General features: G+C 43.3%; 1 protein-coding gene across 1 annotated transcript in view; it reads right to left on the reverse strand.

Moving 5' to 3' along the window:
- LOC124619276 (ATP-binding cassette sub-family G member 1-like) overlaps window positions 1-17,175 on the reverse strand; it is a 373,642-nt gene that overhangs the window by 171,829 nt on the left and 184,638 nt on the right. The window contains exon 2 of the mRNA XM_047145545.1: window positions 785-902. Coding sequence (XP_047001501.1) covers window positions 785-902 — 118 coding nt within the window. The remainder of the gene's footprint in view (window positions 1-784; window positions 903-17,175) is intronic.

Below are 17,175 nucleotides of genomic sequence, written 5' to 3' on the forward strand. Positions count from 1 at the left end.
ATGAAGTTGGCTGGAAGTAGTTTTGGTGTGTGCTTCACGTCGTATTCTGATTTTCAGACGAATTTGCATGTTGAAATTGTGATAATGCTCTACGAGATGAAGTGCCTGCAGCAAGTAATTTCACGGTACATATTTTAAAGCAAAACCTGAATCTTGTCCTGGAAGCAGAAATTGCTCTAGTTCTTGAGAGAACAAAGGCGTCGAAATACATCGATTGAAAACGGTAAGTTAAATAATGAAAATGAGTAAAATTAATCATTCAATCTCTGCTCGTATTTGGTTCAAATTGCTCTGAGCACTATGGGACTCAACTGCTGAGGTCATTAGTCCCCTAGAACTTAGAACTAGTTAAACCTAACTAACCTAAGGACATCACAAACATCCATGCCCGAGGCAGGATTCGAACCTGCGACCGTAGCGGTCTTGCGGTTCCAGACTGCAGCGCCTTTAACCGCATGGCCACTTCGGCCGGCTGCTCGTATTTGTTCTCAGTTGTAGAACAGATCTCGCCAACAGATGCAATTTGCGAAGTTTATTATAAATTAATTATTGAATGCGAACGTGGAGACGTTTGAAGATCTTGCAAGAGACACTGACGTCAATCCCATGTTTGCAAACCGAACAGATGGAGAGTTCAGCGAGTTGAATGAAATACAAGATTACGCGTTTGTTCTGAGCGGTTAGTGGCAGTGTTGGCACGACGTCTCTTCGTGTTCAGCTGCCCACGTGTCAGTCCTGAAGGAATTTTGAAAATAGTGTGGTAACTTTCCTTAGGGTGACGTACCTGTTGCCGGTGAGTATGTCCATGAGGGAGCTCTTGCCAGCACCGGAGGAGCCCATGATGGCGGTCAGCTGACCGCTGCGGAAGCGGCCAGTCACGCCGTGCAGGATCGTCTTCTGACCTGTGCAGAAGACACGACGGCGTCAAGGTCACCGCACTGCAGCAGTGCACGCAATAAATCATGCACGAGTGAGTCGGACATAGAATGTGTAAAAGCACAGAAGCGTGCGCTAGAACAATCGCAACAGAAGGCAGATGGAATGGTGATGAAATTGCTTAGTATCTGATATAACTTGTTCCAACTGGCTAACATCGTAGTCAGACACTGATTCCGATATCAAATGTTGGACTTTGAGGCGTACCCAGGTGCAGACGTAGACTCAGATCATGATTTAGTAATGACGAGGAGAAGACTTGTGTTCAAGAGACCCGTCAGAAAGAATCAACGTGGAAGAAAGTGGAATACTGAGGTAATGTGGAATGGCTATGTGCTAAGTTCGCTAAGGATATGGATGCCACGATAAGGAATACCACGGTATGCAGTTCAGTTCAAGAGACGTGGACGTCAGTAAAAAGAACAACCATAGATATTGGGCAGACAAACGTAGGTACAAGGAACGTAACTTCGAAGAAACCTTGGGTGTCAGATGATGTATTTCAATTGAAAGAAAGGAGAGCAGTTGTATAGATCCCTTATTAATGTAGTAAACATCTAGTGCAGGGTGGCCACGGCGAAAAGGAAGCACGAAAAATTTGAAGAAATTTCGGTGAAATAAAAAGCAAGGATGGTAGCATTATGAATGCAATGGAAATTCCTATGTTAAATGCAAAGATTGAACTGGTGTAATGAGTATATGGAAGCCCTGTATGAGGGGTATGCTTTGTCTATGACGTGATCGAAGAAGAAATTTGAATCGATATGGATGACGTAGGGGATCCAGTATTAGGGACAGAATTCCAAATAAGGCAGAAACGTAGATAATATTCCATCGAAATGTTTGAAATCATAGAAGGAAATGGCAACAAACAACTAAAGTTAGTGTGTAGGGGCTCTATGAGACTAGCGACGCACTATCAGACTTTCGGAAAAAATATCATCCACACAATTCTGAAGATAGCAAGGGCAGATAAGTGTGGTACCTATCACACAAGCAGCTTAACATCTAACCAATCCAAGTCGCTAACAAGAATAATGTGCAGAAGAATGGAAAACAAAAGTGTACATCATTTAGATGGCGATTAGTTTGACTATAAGAAAAGTTAAGGCGCCAGAGATCCAGTTCTCACGTTGCTATCAATGACGGAAGCAAGGCTTAAGAAAAAAAAAACCAAGATACGCTCATAGGATTCATCGACCTAGAAAAAGCTTTCGTCAGTGTAAAATGGTGTTAGATGTTCAAAATTCTGAGAAAAATTGAAGCAAGTTATAGAGAAAGATTGGTAATCTACATTACGTACAAGAACCAGAAGGAAACAATAAGATTGTATGACTAAGAACAAAGTTCTCGGATCAAAAAGGGTTTAAGACAGGTATGAAGTGTTTCGTACTAACTGTTCAGTATGCTCATCGAAGGAGCGAAAGGATATCAATGACAAGATTGGCTGATGACATTATTACACTCAGTGAAAGTGAGGCAGAATACATAATCTGTTTAACGGAATGAACAGTGCAATGAGTACAGAATGGTGATGGAGATTAAACCGAAAAAGACACATCTTATGGGAAGGAGTGAGAAATTTAACATCAGAATTGGTGACTATGGGGTAGACGAAGGAAATTCTGCTTTTTTATAAGTAAACCAAACTATGGCGGACGAATCCCTGAGGACGTAAAAAGCAGACTAGCACAGTAAAGAGGGCATTCATGGCCAAGACAAGTTTACTAATATGGAACATAGGCCTTAATTTGAGGAAGAAATTTCTGAGAATGTACGTTTGGAGCACAGCATTGTATCGTAGTGAATCATGGACAGTTGGAAAGCCGGAACAGAAGAATATCGAAGCATTTGAGATGTGGTCGTACAGAAGAATGTTGAAAATTACGTGGCCTGGTAAGATAAATGAGGAGGTCCTCCGCGAAATAGAAAGAAATGTATCTAAAACTCTGACAAATACAAGTGACAGTATGATAGATCGATAGGTATTCCTTCGATGCATTCGAGATCATTTCTGTTCACTCAAAAAGCTATCGTCTAGAACTGGTTATTGCATGTTGACGGACACAGGCGGTGATCACACTAATGTGACTGGACCGCGTATAACAAAATATGAGGACGCAAGCCCCAAGTATGGGACTGCTTGTTGCTATTTTATTTTTTCCATCATTCGTCCCACTGGGTAAATGCGGCACGTCACGACTACTTCTCCCGTGCCATCCTTTGATAATGTGGAAGGCATTCGATAACGTCTTGCATCACGTCCTACTATCGTGTCTCTTCTTCAAGCCATGTTTATCTTATACTCATACCGTAGCTGTTCCTGCGGAGTACCTCAGTTCTTATCAGTACACTGAATTTTCTGCAATATTCTGTAACATTACATCCCAAACACTGGTACCATTCCCGAGTTCTGGTTTACCTTACATTCCATGATCCACTTCCATACAATGTTGAGCTCTTCTAGTTAACGTCAATTTTTATTTAATTTATTTTTTACATGGAAGACGCTCTTCGCATATATAATCCACGGCTTCTATTGACAGAGCTTCTTTGGTCATGAGTAATTTCCTTCGAGAATACAATGTCGTTTCCAATTTTAAAGTTTATAGCTCATCTCGTTCCTGCTACTCCACATTATCACATTATCCTTTAGCCGGCCGGAGTGGCCGTGCGGTTCTAGGCGCTACAGTCTGGAGCCGAGCGACCGCTACGGTCGCAGGTTCGAATCCTGCCTCGGGCATGGATGTGTGTGATGCCCTTAGTTTAGTTAGGTTTAATTAGTTCTAAATTCTAGGCGACTGATGATCTCAGAAGTTGAATCGCATAGTGCTCAGAGCCGTTTGAACCATTATCCTTTTTTCCTCTCGATCCATATTTTGTGCTCAGAAGGCCACTCCATTTTGTGGACTTTTAATATTCCTGACTTTGACCGAGAATGGAAATGTAATCAGTGAATCTTAGGACTGATATCCTTTCATCCTGAATTTTAAACGTACTTTAGGAACTTTCTTTTATTCCCGTCATTGCTTCTTTAGTGTACAGGCTGAACAATAGGAGGGGAAGATTTCATCGACGATCTACGCCTTTTCTAATCCGAGTACTGTTCTCTCGATTTGTTCCGGTAGGATGTTATTAGGTGAGTTCTTAACTAATCTTAAATAATTTCTTTGGTGATGGTACTCTGCGTAAAGTTTCCTATCGCGCTGGCATCAGGTACTCCACAAACTTGAAAATGGCGACGGTGCATGGCGTGTTTTCAGTTTCACCGTCTGTGTTACGCGTAGTGGTACTAGAGATGTAGCCTCCCTCTCAAATTTGACTTCGGACTGGTAGACAAAGTGACGATTTACTGGACCCTCTTCCCTTCATTCGGTCATTTCCTTCCTATCATGGTGCCTAGGCATCCTCCTCCTCCACAGCACGTAGTGTTCTTCAGTCGTGAGCCCGCATTACCCAAACAGCACGTACTTTTTTTACCGAAAAATCTGTGGCTTTCTCTTCATCACACAATGCATCTCCCGAAGAAAGTCATGCAAGTGCTGTTTCTCTTTTGCCTTGACGGTTAATAAATTGGATATTTCAGTAGGATTTGATTAGGAATACCTGTTGCTCCACAACGGTAGCTGATCTTCACTCATCTCCCAATTCCAGGAACCGTGTCCATGTCAAATAATGGGTGAAAGCGGTGATTGGTTCAAGCCGAGTCACTGCAATATGTGTGGAATGTGGAAACAAACACCATCTCCACCACCCAGTGGCAAAAGTGTCCCATCTCTTTCATCACATATCTACAATATACCCTGCGACGGAGATGATATTAGACTACTCTACTTCCACATATTTCCTTTACTCTGTTGGGTCCGCAGTTTTCACGAAGTACTAAGCTGCTCTTTCTCCAACACGAAGAGATAGGGTCCTAAACAATCAAATAATCTGCATTGAATCAGTTGTTGATGTACTATATGCACCTGAATAACGCAGCAGAATACTTGGCCCACGCTAGAGACTGCTTTCTTCAACCAGCTCAATTTGGCTGTAAGCGTACTCTGAAGCGCCAAGAAACTGCTGTAGGCATGCGTATTCAAATACAGATATATGTAAACAGGCAGAAACGGCGCTGTAGTCGGCAATGCCTATATAAGGCAACAAGTATCTGGTGCAGTTGTTAGATCGGTTAATGCTGCTACAATGACAGGTTATCAAGATTTAAGTGAGTTTCAAAGTAGTGCTATAGTCGGTGCACGAGCAATGGGGCACAGCATCTCCGAGGTAGCGGTGAAGTGAGGATTTTCCCGTACGACCACTTAACAAGTATTCCGTGAATATCAGGAATCCGGTAAAGCATCAGATCTCCGACATCGCTGGGACCTAAAAAGATTCTGCAAGAACGGGACCAACGACGAAAGGAGAGAATCGTTCAGCGTCACAGAAGTGGAACCCTGCCGCAAATCTGCAGATTTCAGTGCTGGGCCATCAACATCACCGTGCGAACCATTCAACGAAACATCATCGATATGGGCTCCGCCCTCGTGTACCCTTGATGAGTGGATAACACAAAGCTGTATGTCTCGCCTGAACCCGTCAACACCGATATTGGGATGTTGATGACTGGAAACACGTTGCCTGGTCGGACGAGTCTCGTTTCAAATTGTATCGAGCGAATGGACATGCACGGGTATGGGGACAAACTCATGAATCCATGGACCCTGAATGTCAGCAGGGGACTGTTGAAGCTGGTGGAGACTCTGTCATGGTGTGAGGCGTGTGCAGTTGGACTGAAATAGGACCTCTGAAATGTCTAGATACGACTCTGACAGGTAACACGTACGCAAGAATCCTGTCTTATCATCTGCATCCATTCATGTCCACTGTGCATTCTGATGGGCAATTCCAGCAGGTCAATGGGACATTCCATACGTCCAGAATTGCTACAGAGTGGCTCCAGGAACGCTCTTCTGAATTTAAACGTACCCGCTGGTCACCAAACTCCCCAGACATGAACATTATTGAGCATATCTGGGGTGCCTTGCAACGTGCTGTTTAGAGGAGACATCCACCCCCTCGTACTCTTACGGATTTATGGACAGCCCTGCAGGATTCATGGTGTCAGTTCCCTCCACCATTACTTCAGACATCAGTCGAGTCCACGCATCGTCGTGTTGCGGCACTTCAGCGTGCTCGCGAGGCCCTACACGGTATTAGGCAGGTGTACCAGTTTCCTTGGCTCTTCAGTGTACATATGCACAATTTTTAGTGATAGGCAGTAGTATTATTTTAAAGCTCAAGGAACGACCAAAACTTTACTGTTGGAAGGCTGTACTGTCCAGAATAGGTACGCCGCTCAGGCAAACTCGCCTTGAGCACCCAGGCAATCATCCCACCGACGCACTGGGTTGAAGGTATCACTTTTGGAAAACACCGTATCCTGTTGCATGAAGAAGTCCGTAACTGCCTCCTGTACATCCTCGTCCGACAGGAATCGTCGACCATTCAAGGTCTTTTTTAAAGAGATCGAAGACGTCACAGACAGATCGGGGCTGTAAGGCAGGTGCTCGAGTTGGCCTAACTTACGTGTAGCAACATTTGCGGTATGGGAACGTGCGTTATCATGAAGAAGCACCACCCCCTGTCGCAGTTTTTCCAGACTCGTGGCTCTCGTCAATAATGAATTTCGTCGAGGTCCGCTAAATTCGATTATTATTCCAAAAGAGATCGATGTTGTGCGTACCAAGACTGGAGAGGATTGGCACCTGGCTAATAGAAGGCTTCAGTAGATTCAGTACTGCCTGAGCATTCAACTGTGAGAAATATTTGTTCCCGGCGGATTCTACAAAAAAGGGGATGCTGCCAATTGGTTCAAGGAAGTGATCAAAGAAAAAAAAAAGTCAAAATCCATTCCGGACACCTGGAAGAACAGAGCAGAAAACAGAAAGGAATGAAAGCAGTTCGTGGAAGTAGCGTGTGGTCTGCCCAGGCTGTAACCGCTGGTTATGTCCATATACATTATCTATCCAAAATATCTTGACACTTATCACTTAACATTAATATGTGGGAAAAAGTATCCACCTTTTTCTTTAATACAGCTTTAGCTCTGCTGGGGCCACTTTCAACCCTGTTTCTCTATGTTTGTTGAGTAATGACAGCCCATTCTTCCTTATGAGCCGAAACCGGAGACCGTAGTGATATTCGATGCTGAGATCTCGAGCGTTCTAACTGACCCCCTGAGATGTCTCATTGCGTTCAAGTCGGGACTCGGGCCAGGCCAGTCTGTATCAGGAATCCTACTGTCCACAAACCGTTGCCACACAAATGCTGCTTTATGACCCGGCTCTGATATTATCATCATCTCCGATCTCTTCCTCTCATGTATTCTTACACAATGCTGCCAAGTGTGTTCTTATGTTTCCGTATGCAGAACACTCTTAAGAGCAAGAAGGGGACCACATACTAACACAGAAAAGCAACTCCATAATGGAACAGCTTTCAATACGTATTTCACTGCAGGTACTATACATCATGGAAGGTGACGCTTTTCAGGCTTCGCCAAACACAAACCACTCCATCGGATGCCACAGGATATAGCGTGATTCATCACTCCAGGACACTCCAGTGGCGTTGCTCTGTACAGCACCTCAAGCCTCGCTTAGCATTTACTCCAGAAATTTGTCGCTTATGAGGAGTTGCTAGATCATCCTTTTTAACTCAGTACCTAAAATCATTGTGGTAACTGGATTGCTGGTAGCACTTTGCAACTCAAGAGTGATTCCTTCCGATGATTTCATACGACTTTTACAACCACCCTCAGCGCTGTTCGACGGTCCGTGACTGAGATATATCTGGTTTTGTCTTACAAGGGGACCCTCCATACTGTAAATCACGGATTTTGATGCGCTTCAAATATGTTGTAGAGGCACTTACCCTGAGTACCTGGCTATCCGGTTTTCTAGCAACGGGCCTTAGGTTTTGAGAAAATCGATTTTGAAGGTCATTGCACGCTGTGTATACCCGAAACATTACATATTTTTCGAGTTAGCGTAGCGCAGCTGTTAAGGGTCACGGCTACCACTCTGGAGCTACCGTCTTCGAATCCTACTCGTGTACTTTTTTTTTTTTTACTGAATTTTCCAATTTTATTTCGAAGAATATCAACAAACAGTGTAAGATGTGCAAAATTATAAAGATATATTCAGTTATTAATTTTTTCAAATATTCATTCCGTTTGTTGTTCGCAGTTGGAGTTCCAAATGTTCGTACAACAGTCGCTTCTTGTTTTATCTGCAATCGATCTCCACCCATTATCGTCCCCTCTTCCCTGAAAATACCGTTAGCCGTAACGGGAACCCCAGCTCCTAGCTGCTGCCAATGAGGATGCGAGTTGCGTTCCTTCACGTTCGTATCTTACTACAGTGTCAGTTGCTCGCAAAGCGTCTCTGGAGCCGTGTGTTAGAAAAATTCTGTGAAATGCAACAAGTAAGTGTTTCTGCAGTAGTGCAACCAGAATAAGATCCACAAGCAGAGGAGCTGAACGAAGAATCAAAAGGCGAAATCACAAATGCCATTAAATACGCCGAAAATCTACTCCACGATTTGAATCTCGTAGCGAATACACCGCCTAGCGTGATTTCTGCCAATTCCGTTGCAATTGGCGATGAGGTATGTATCGCAATACAGGATCTCATGGCCGAAAGACAGATCATTATTGATGATGAATAGAGAGATTTCAACGAAGAAGATGGATTGGGAGAATATGATGCGAACGACAAACGGAATGAATATTTGAAAAAAATAATAATTTAATATATCTTTATAATTTCGCACGCTTTACACTGTTTGTTGATATTCTTCGAAATAAAATTGAAAAATTCGGTCTATTTTGAAAAGAAACAAAAACAAAATCACACGAGCAGGATTCGAACACCGAACCTCCAGCGCGGTAGCCGTGAACCCTTACCGCTGCGCTACGCTGAATTGCTGGAAGTATGTGTAATGTTACGGATATATGAAGCGCGCAATGAATTTTAAAATCGATCTTCTCAAAAACTAAGGCCCGTCGCTAAGAAACCGGATAGCCAGGTACTCAGCGTAAGTGCCTCTACAACATATCTGAAGCGCATCAGAATCCGTGATTTACAGTATGGAGGATCCCCTTGTTAGTTGCGGCTGTTCTTTCGCGTTTCCACTTCACAGACACGCTACCAACAGTAGACTTGGACAGCTTTAGATGAGTTGAAACGTCCCTGATAGTTTTGCCACTTTGGTGACATCCAGTGACTAGTCTAGGTTGGAAGTCGCTGGACTCTCCTGATAGACGCGTTCTGCTGCTAACGTTTCCCTACAGTGAACATAATACACTTCACCTCCTCATTGCTGGCATGTTCGCCTTTCTTGACAACTAGTGGTCATGTCAGCATTACATACGGGTGTCCAGATGCTTGTGATTAGATAGTGTAAAGAAACATAATAAGAGACGAAACGGGATATATGCATATGAGCTGGAAACTAAACAGCACCGAACTGTGTGTTACGGGATGAACAGGAATCAACAGAAGTAGTTAGATAGCGAAGGTCTTCCAAGCAAATAATCGTTTGTTTCTGTTGTCAAACTCACCTTACAGCGAACATTGCTTCAGAAAATCGAAATACAGCTAATGCTGAATCGTGTACAACAACTTGTGTGCTACAAGTCATCTAAGGATTCGGGAAATAGACGAAACCTTCGCATCTCTTGGACCAAAACAATTACAGCTTCGCACAGCACAACTGATAATTTGTCGGGTACAAACATCAGTAAATTATTAACGTCTTGCTAACAAAAACAAAGTTTTGGACAGTAATTTTCATCACCCCACAGTGAGGTAGCTTCTGAATCCTTCCAAAGCTGTGTTTTTGTGGTGCCAACGAAGCGAGAAGTAAAAAAAACCTATGTTACTAAATGGCTACTTCGATGCATGGTCCGCAGTCCCTGCTAGAGGTTGCTTATCTAACGGCTTCCAGTGCACCAAAAATTTAATATTCAATATGTCATATAACTGATGACTGAATCTGAAAATTTAAAAGCTATCATATTGTGATGTAGAAGATGTAATTAGATGAATGGCGAACACTAACTTCACTTAACGAAGGTTTATTCAGCACTTGCACATCCAAGAGCGCGGAGCGAGCTGTACGGCCTGAACACATACCGTATATATACAGCTACAGAACATTCCAGTACGATGATTCTTGACATGTGTGGATACTTCTAGAGCGTACTCGAACGGAATGTAGAAATTAAAATTGTATAGGCCAGGTGAGTTTTGAACTCACAACCCTCCATGCAACAATTTCGTGTCATAACCACTACAGCACGGTGCTACTGTGCTGATTCTGCGACAATATTCTGCTCACTTGGAGGTACAATCTTACGTTACACGTTTCAAACATTAAGTATAAGCTGATGGCGCACAAATACCCAGCCGCTATTCATCCAGTATTTGATAACGAGAATACTTAGTAGCTTCCAACAAACTTTAGCCATTATCTCAACCCTTTCGATATTTTCTTTCGCCCCTCCACACACACACACACACACACACACACACACACACAAATAATGCAAGGGAAAAGTTTATAGCTTACTACATTTTCACTGTTCATGGAAAAAGACTTCAGCATCAGCCTTTTCTGTTATTTCTGTTCACAGTTTTCACATCTGATTCAGAAAGTATATTCAATAAAGTGGTTCAAATGGCTCTGAGCACTATGGGACTTAACTGCTGTGGTCATCAGTCCCCTATAACTTAGAACTACTTAAACGTAACTAACCTAAGGACATCACACACATCCAAGCCCGAGGCAGGATTCTAACCTGGGACCGTAGCGCCTAGAACCGCTCGGCCACTCCGACCAGCAAAGTATATTCAAAATTATATCATTGCGCGACACATTATTCAGCAGATATGATGTAATAAATACATTTTAGTGCGTGTAGAGGAAGATTTCCTCGAAATGGATCTCAAACTTTCTATTCCTTAAAGAATCAAGAGGGGGGTTACTTGTGTTTACAGAATGGACAAATACAAAAATTAGTGTAGGAAAATAACGTGCTACAGAAACTTTTCTTTCTTTAAAGGCTAGCCTGGTAGACCACGGTGACGTACATCTTGGGAGCGAGGTAGTCTACAGTCTAGCAATATACTCGCGACACACTGCTGTGAAAGTTGTTACTATCTGACGGTTGGACCGACACTAACGCCCGTAGCTGCGAGAAAGCCAATCGTGTGAATAATGTTCGTTTTTAAATATTTTTCTATTTAATTAACGAAATAGATGTATTTTTTGATTTCAAGTGTTTCAAAATGTCAACAGACATGAATGATCTAGAACTAAAGGGGGGGAAAAGTGTAGTACAAGTCTCACTAAGTGTGTGATATAAGCTGCAGTTTATTCATGCAGAAATGATTTCAAATGCGTGTAGATTTCGAGGTTAGTCTGCTGAAAGCAAGGGAATATAAACACATATTTCATGCATGGGGAGCATATATTTTGGTCGACGTTTGTCCATACTAAGACAGGCACATTATTGAACCAATAACGATTTTGTATGGAGTCGAACGAGTCGATTGGCACATTCTTACACTTAGCTCGACTCTCTAACATACAAGTATTCTTGTAAATATAATTAATTTTGTTTCATAAGCGTATGTGTGGAGGATTCTCGCCATTTTTGTGTCACATGTAGCAATAACTGAGGCATTGACTTCTTCCGCGTTGAGAAACAGTTTTGGCTTATTACCTAGTCTGTGTCGTTTTCCCTACAGTTACTCAAATGGCTCTGAGCACTATGGGACTTAACTTCTAAGGTCATCAGTCCCCTAGAACTTAGAACTACTTTAACCTGACTAACCTATGGACATCAGACACATCCATGCCCGAGGCAGGATTCGAACCTGCGACCGTGGCGGTCGCGCGGTTCCAGACCGTAGCGCCTAGAACCGCTCGCCCACCCCTGCCGACCCCTAAAGTTACTCCTGTGGTACATTATCTGGTACGTTAGGTATTTAATTCTATACTAATTTCTAACATTCCACATTCACTGATCTGTTGTAGCGTAATGAAGAAAACTTCACATTTTGAATAGAGACACGACGTCTTTTGCAAACGTTCAGCCTTCTGCTGTTTATTAACCATATTTCGTTCTTTAAAGAGGGCGACATTGTTAGTAAATATCCGTAGTCTTCCAGAAAATCGTGAATAAACTGCCCTGAGATGTACCCTCCCATACCTCTGTGCTTTCTTAAGCTATACAAAGACACGTGCGGTAACATCTTTAAGTTACTGCCGATTTTTATGCCGCTACATATGGTTCCTATTGTAAAATCTACGTTACAAATCAGTGTACACTAGGGTGAAAAAAGTAACTAGATACCTCGTAATATCGTGTCGGACCATCTTTTGCCCGGCGTAGTGCGGCAGCTGGGCGTGGCATGGACTCAAGTCGTTGAAGTCCCCTTCAGAAATATTGAGCTATGCTGACTGAACAGCGGTCCATAATTGCGAAACTGTTCCATCAATGCTCCACGGGTGGTGACCATATCATTCGCTTGAATTGTCCAGAAAGTCCTTCGGACAAATCGAGAATAAATGTAGCCCTATGGCATGGCACACAGTCATTCACCAAAATTTCATCATTGATTGGGAACGTGAAATCCATTAAGTAGCCGAACATAGCCATTTCCAGTCAATGATCGGCTGAGTCGGACCAGAGAATCCAGTCCATTCCATGTCAACGCAGCCTACAACATTATGAAGCCACCACCAGCTTGCGCAGTGACTTGTTGACAACTTGGATCCACGGCTCCGTGGCGTCTGCTCCACACTCAAATCCTACCAGCAGCTCTTACCAACTGAAATCGTGACTCATTTGACCAGGCCAGGATTTCCTGTCGTCCAGGGTCCAACCAATTTGGTCACGAACCCAGAAGAGGCGCTGCGAGCTATGAGTTGTTAGCAAAGGAGACACTCGCTTCGATCGTCTGCTTCCAGAGCCGACTAATGCCAAATTTCGCCTCACTGTCGTAACTGATACATTTTTCGTAGGTCCCACGTTAATTTCTGCGGTTATTTCACGCAGAGGGGTCACCGTGGTCTACAGTCTGGCATTAGCTGCCGCAGCGGTCGCACGCTCCCCAAGTTTGCTCCGTGAACGTTCAGTGTTTACGCCAGTGTTTTCGTGTTTTGTGCTCGTTTATTGACGTTTTGCACGTGAATTAAGCGTTATCAATTGAGCATTTGGTCTTCTTTCGTGTCATCTTTCTACGAAGTGCCGTTGGGATTTCGGCGTTGTCCGAGATTTCTTCGCTGCAGAACACCATGGCAAACTCCGTGAGAAAAAACACCGTGATTTTCACCTTCGACAAGTACACCCGTCGAGTACAGCCCTCTGCACTTGAAATACACGACTGGATTACCGAGGTAATTGGCCTTCATTCTGAATCTGTTCATACCATGCAGCTGGACTCTGATGAATACTGCATTTTTGTAAAGTTTAACGATTCCGCGAGTGTAGACCGCTTTCTGGCAAAATTTGGTTATGAAACGGAATTTATACACCGTGATGGTACTAAAAGTACTGTCAAACTCCGGAATTCCGAGTCTGTAATTAGGAATGTTAGGGTTTTGAATATTCCCATAGAAGTAGACAATTCGAAAATTAAAGATGTCCTTTCAAAGTATGGGGTTGTCAGGCAAATAGTCAACGAAAGGTGGGCTTCGCATTTCAAGCTGCAGTGCTTTAACGGCATTCGCTCCGTGGAGATGGAAGTGAAAGCAAACATTCCCTCCCACATCTTTGTTGACGGGCACAAGGCGCATGTTATGTACTCAGGACAAACCCCTACATGTCATGTATGTAACGAGTCTGGTCACCTCCGTCAGGACTGCCCACGCCGTGTATTTGTGCTAACGAATAACCTTACGCAACGCCGGAAATTGACACTCAACGATTTGTTGCCAGCCAGTAATACAACAGAGCCAGCGGCGGTCGTGGATCCTGTTACTACCTCTGAAAATGTTGCACTTAATGTTAATGACTTTCCGTCTTTAAAACCTGCATTAACTGCTGAAATTCCGTCCCGTGACAGCGAGATTCCCACAAAAAAGCGTCCTCTAGAGGACACTGAAAGAAATGTTGATGAGGACTCTTCCTGTGAAACACCCGTTGCCAGGAGGCCGAAGCCCAGTCCTGAAGATCTGTTGGAAGTGGAAAAAGGAGATGGAATGAAGGTCGATGTGGCTCCCACTTCCGCACAAGGACTTACACCGCCACGAACAGATAGTAACGCAGCGGGTAGTGATTTTTCACGGAAATGTGACCCTGAGCCTGAGGTCACGGCTGAAAAAACCGCATCAAGTGCACAACCCATACAGTGCGAACCGTACGAGGAAGTACCAGGTAAAGAACCTGCTGATTCCGAAGCGCAACGCCGCGCCGAAGGAGGAAATACACAAGCATCACCGCCTCGCCAGCAAAACAACACAACAGACACCACGCCGGAACCAAACATTGACGACTCGCAAGCCACGGCCGTTGCCCCATTTAGCCACCGCCGGCGGCTGCGACAGACACCGGGCCTTGCTGTCACGCGTCATCAAGCGAAAGTCACACCAGAGAAGAAAGACATCAAGAAAAAAAAATATCAAATATGAAGTCATCAGGTCCAACACTGACGAGGAGAAAGAGAATGGCCACAGTGACTTATAGCAATGCATTGTCAGGATTTCAGGATACTTTTCTTCTCAAGCTATTTGTTTAAAAGCAGTGCAAATTTTCTAGGCAGTTAGTACATGTAATGGGCACACAGCTTGTAAAGATCGTGCCTTGTAGGGAAGCACGTTTGCTGCTATAATCATACCGAACCTCATCCCAAATAGCTTCTTCCGGTATGTCTGTGCTGCAAGCTTATAGCATTACTACTATTAACATTAATAAAATACAGTCACCCTTGAAATTGGCAGCACTAAAGGAATTCTTGTACCAGTCCGGAACAGATATCGCGTTGCTACAAGAAGTTGCGATAACGGAATTTCGGATCCCAGGCTTTTTTGAAATTGTTAATGTTTCTACGGAAGCCAATATCGGTACAGCCATTCTTATAAGGGAAGGCATTCCGGTGACTGAAATCGAACGACTAGAATCAGGAAGAGCCATAGGCATAAAACTTTTCGATGTGACAGTGATTAACCTTTACGCCCCATCAGGAACTTCCCACAAATTGGATCGTGCGAAGTTTTTTCAAGATGAACTGATTTATTTATTGAGGAAAAATCCGTGTTTTCTTATACTAGGTGGAGATTTTAACTGTGTTTTAAACCAGAAAGATCAACAACCCAACTTCAACTACTCGTCACAGTTAAAAAAATTAGTAAGTGATCTACACCTTAAGGATGTGTGGGAACTTCAGCACCCGACGTCAGTCGGGTTCACGTATATAACCAGCCACTCCCGCAGCAGACTAGATAGAATTTACGTGTCACCAAATTTGCAAAATTATTTATTAAACGTTGAGACTATTCCAGTGTATTTTAGCGATCACAGTACACTTTTAACTTGCTTTAATCTAAGTGTACAACCAACCCGTCGATTCAGAGGCCAATGGAACTTAAATATCTCTGTTTTAACTGACGAAGAACTGGAACAGGAAATAAGGTTTGCGTGGACTATGTGCCTCCGCACAGTAGACAAGCACCCAACAGTCATAGACTGGTGGACAAGGAGGGCTAAACCAAGGCTGCGGAAAGTTGTCATGCAGTATAGTGCAGCCAGGCACAGGGAGTTGAGAAATACAATGGAGTTTTATTATAAAGTTTTAAGAGACTTATATCAACAGGCCCATGATGACGTAATTCGTCTAAATGATATCAAAAAAATAAAAGCCAAGTTATTAAGCATTAAACGGCAACAGATGGAGGGACTCAAAATTAAATCGAAAGCCACATCAGTCGTAGCAGATGAAACAGCTTCTCTGTATCACTTGGTGCGGCATGCTAAAAACAGACGTCAAACTTTAATTGATGAAGTCCAGACGCATACTGGTACGAGGCTCACATGCCAGAAACAAATACTGAACGAAGTCCACAGGTACTATGAAACCTTATATGCCCCTACCACAGTGGAAGATGCAGCTCTCGAGGACTTTCTCACTATTTTAGGTCCACAATTGTCGGGAACAGACAACGCTGACATCCTGTCACCTATTACTAAAGATGAAGCGCATGAGGCAGTGCGTAACTCACCTCTCAACAAATCTCCGGGACTTGATGGCCTCCCTGTGGAGTTTTATGCCCGCTACTGGTCTATAATTGGGGACAAGATCACTTCCATGGCAAATGAGGTCCTGAACGGAAAACCGGTCCCTGCAGAGTTTAAGGAAAGTAAAATAGTACTGATTCCTAAGAGTAAAGGCAAAACCAACTTAAACAATTTTCGGCCTCTTTCGCTACTAAATTCTGATTACAAAATAATTTCGCGTATTATCAACAAAAGACTCTCTGCCTTTTCCAACAAAATATTGAGTCATCACCAATCTTGCTCTCCGACCAGAACGATATTCGAAAGTCTATCTGCATACAGAGACGTCATTGCAATTACCTCAGTGACAAGTATAAAATGTGCTTTAATCTTCATAGATTTCAACAAAGCTTTTGACCGCGTTAGTCATAGATACCTCTTTGCGACGCTGTCAAGAATGGCTTTCCACCCCCAGATTGTGAACATGCTAAGGAATATTGCAACAGGTGTAAATGCGAAAATAGCAATCAATGGCCAAACATCTAAACCCATACAGATAAGGCGAGGGGTTCCACAGGGCAGTCCCTTATCAATGTTTTTATTTTCAGTATCTTTAGAGCCCTTCCTCCGCACTGTCCACGAAAGATTAACAGGCATAACATTGAGTGGTGAGAAAACTGTCATACGAGCTTATGCTGATGACGTGGGCGTTGTAATAAGGAATAAGGAGGAGACAGTTACACTGGAAAGAGAAATCCAAAGATATTGTCTAGCGTCGGGAGCGACAGTAAATGAAAACAAAAGTCAAATATTGAATCTACGGGGCCTAGATCACCTTCGACTGGCATGGGCAAAACAAGACAACAAACATAAAACTTTGGGAATCACCTTAATGGCATGTCCGATGCGGATGGCTGCTTTTAACTGGACGGAAACTAGGAGGAAAGTTCATGGTGCTGTAATGGAGA

The sequence above is a fragment of the Schistocerca americana genome, chromosome 6 (genome assembly GCF_021461395.2).
Source record: "Schistocerca americana isolate TAMUIC-IGC-003095 chromosome 6, iqSchAmer2.1, whole genome shotgun sequence".
Classification (NCBI taxonomy): domain Eukaryota; kingdom Metazoa; phylum Arthropoda; class Insecta; order Orthoptera; family Acrididae; genus Schistocerca; species Schistocerca americana.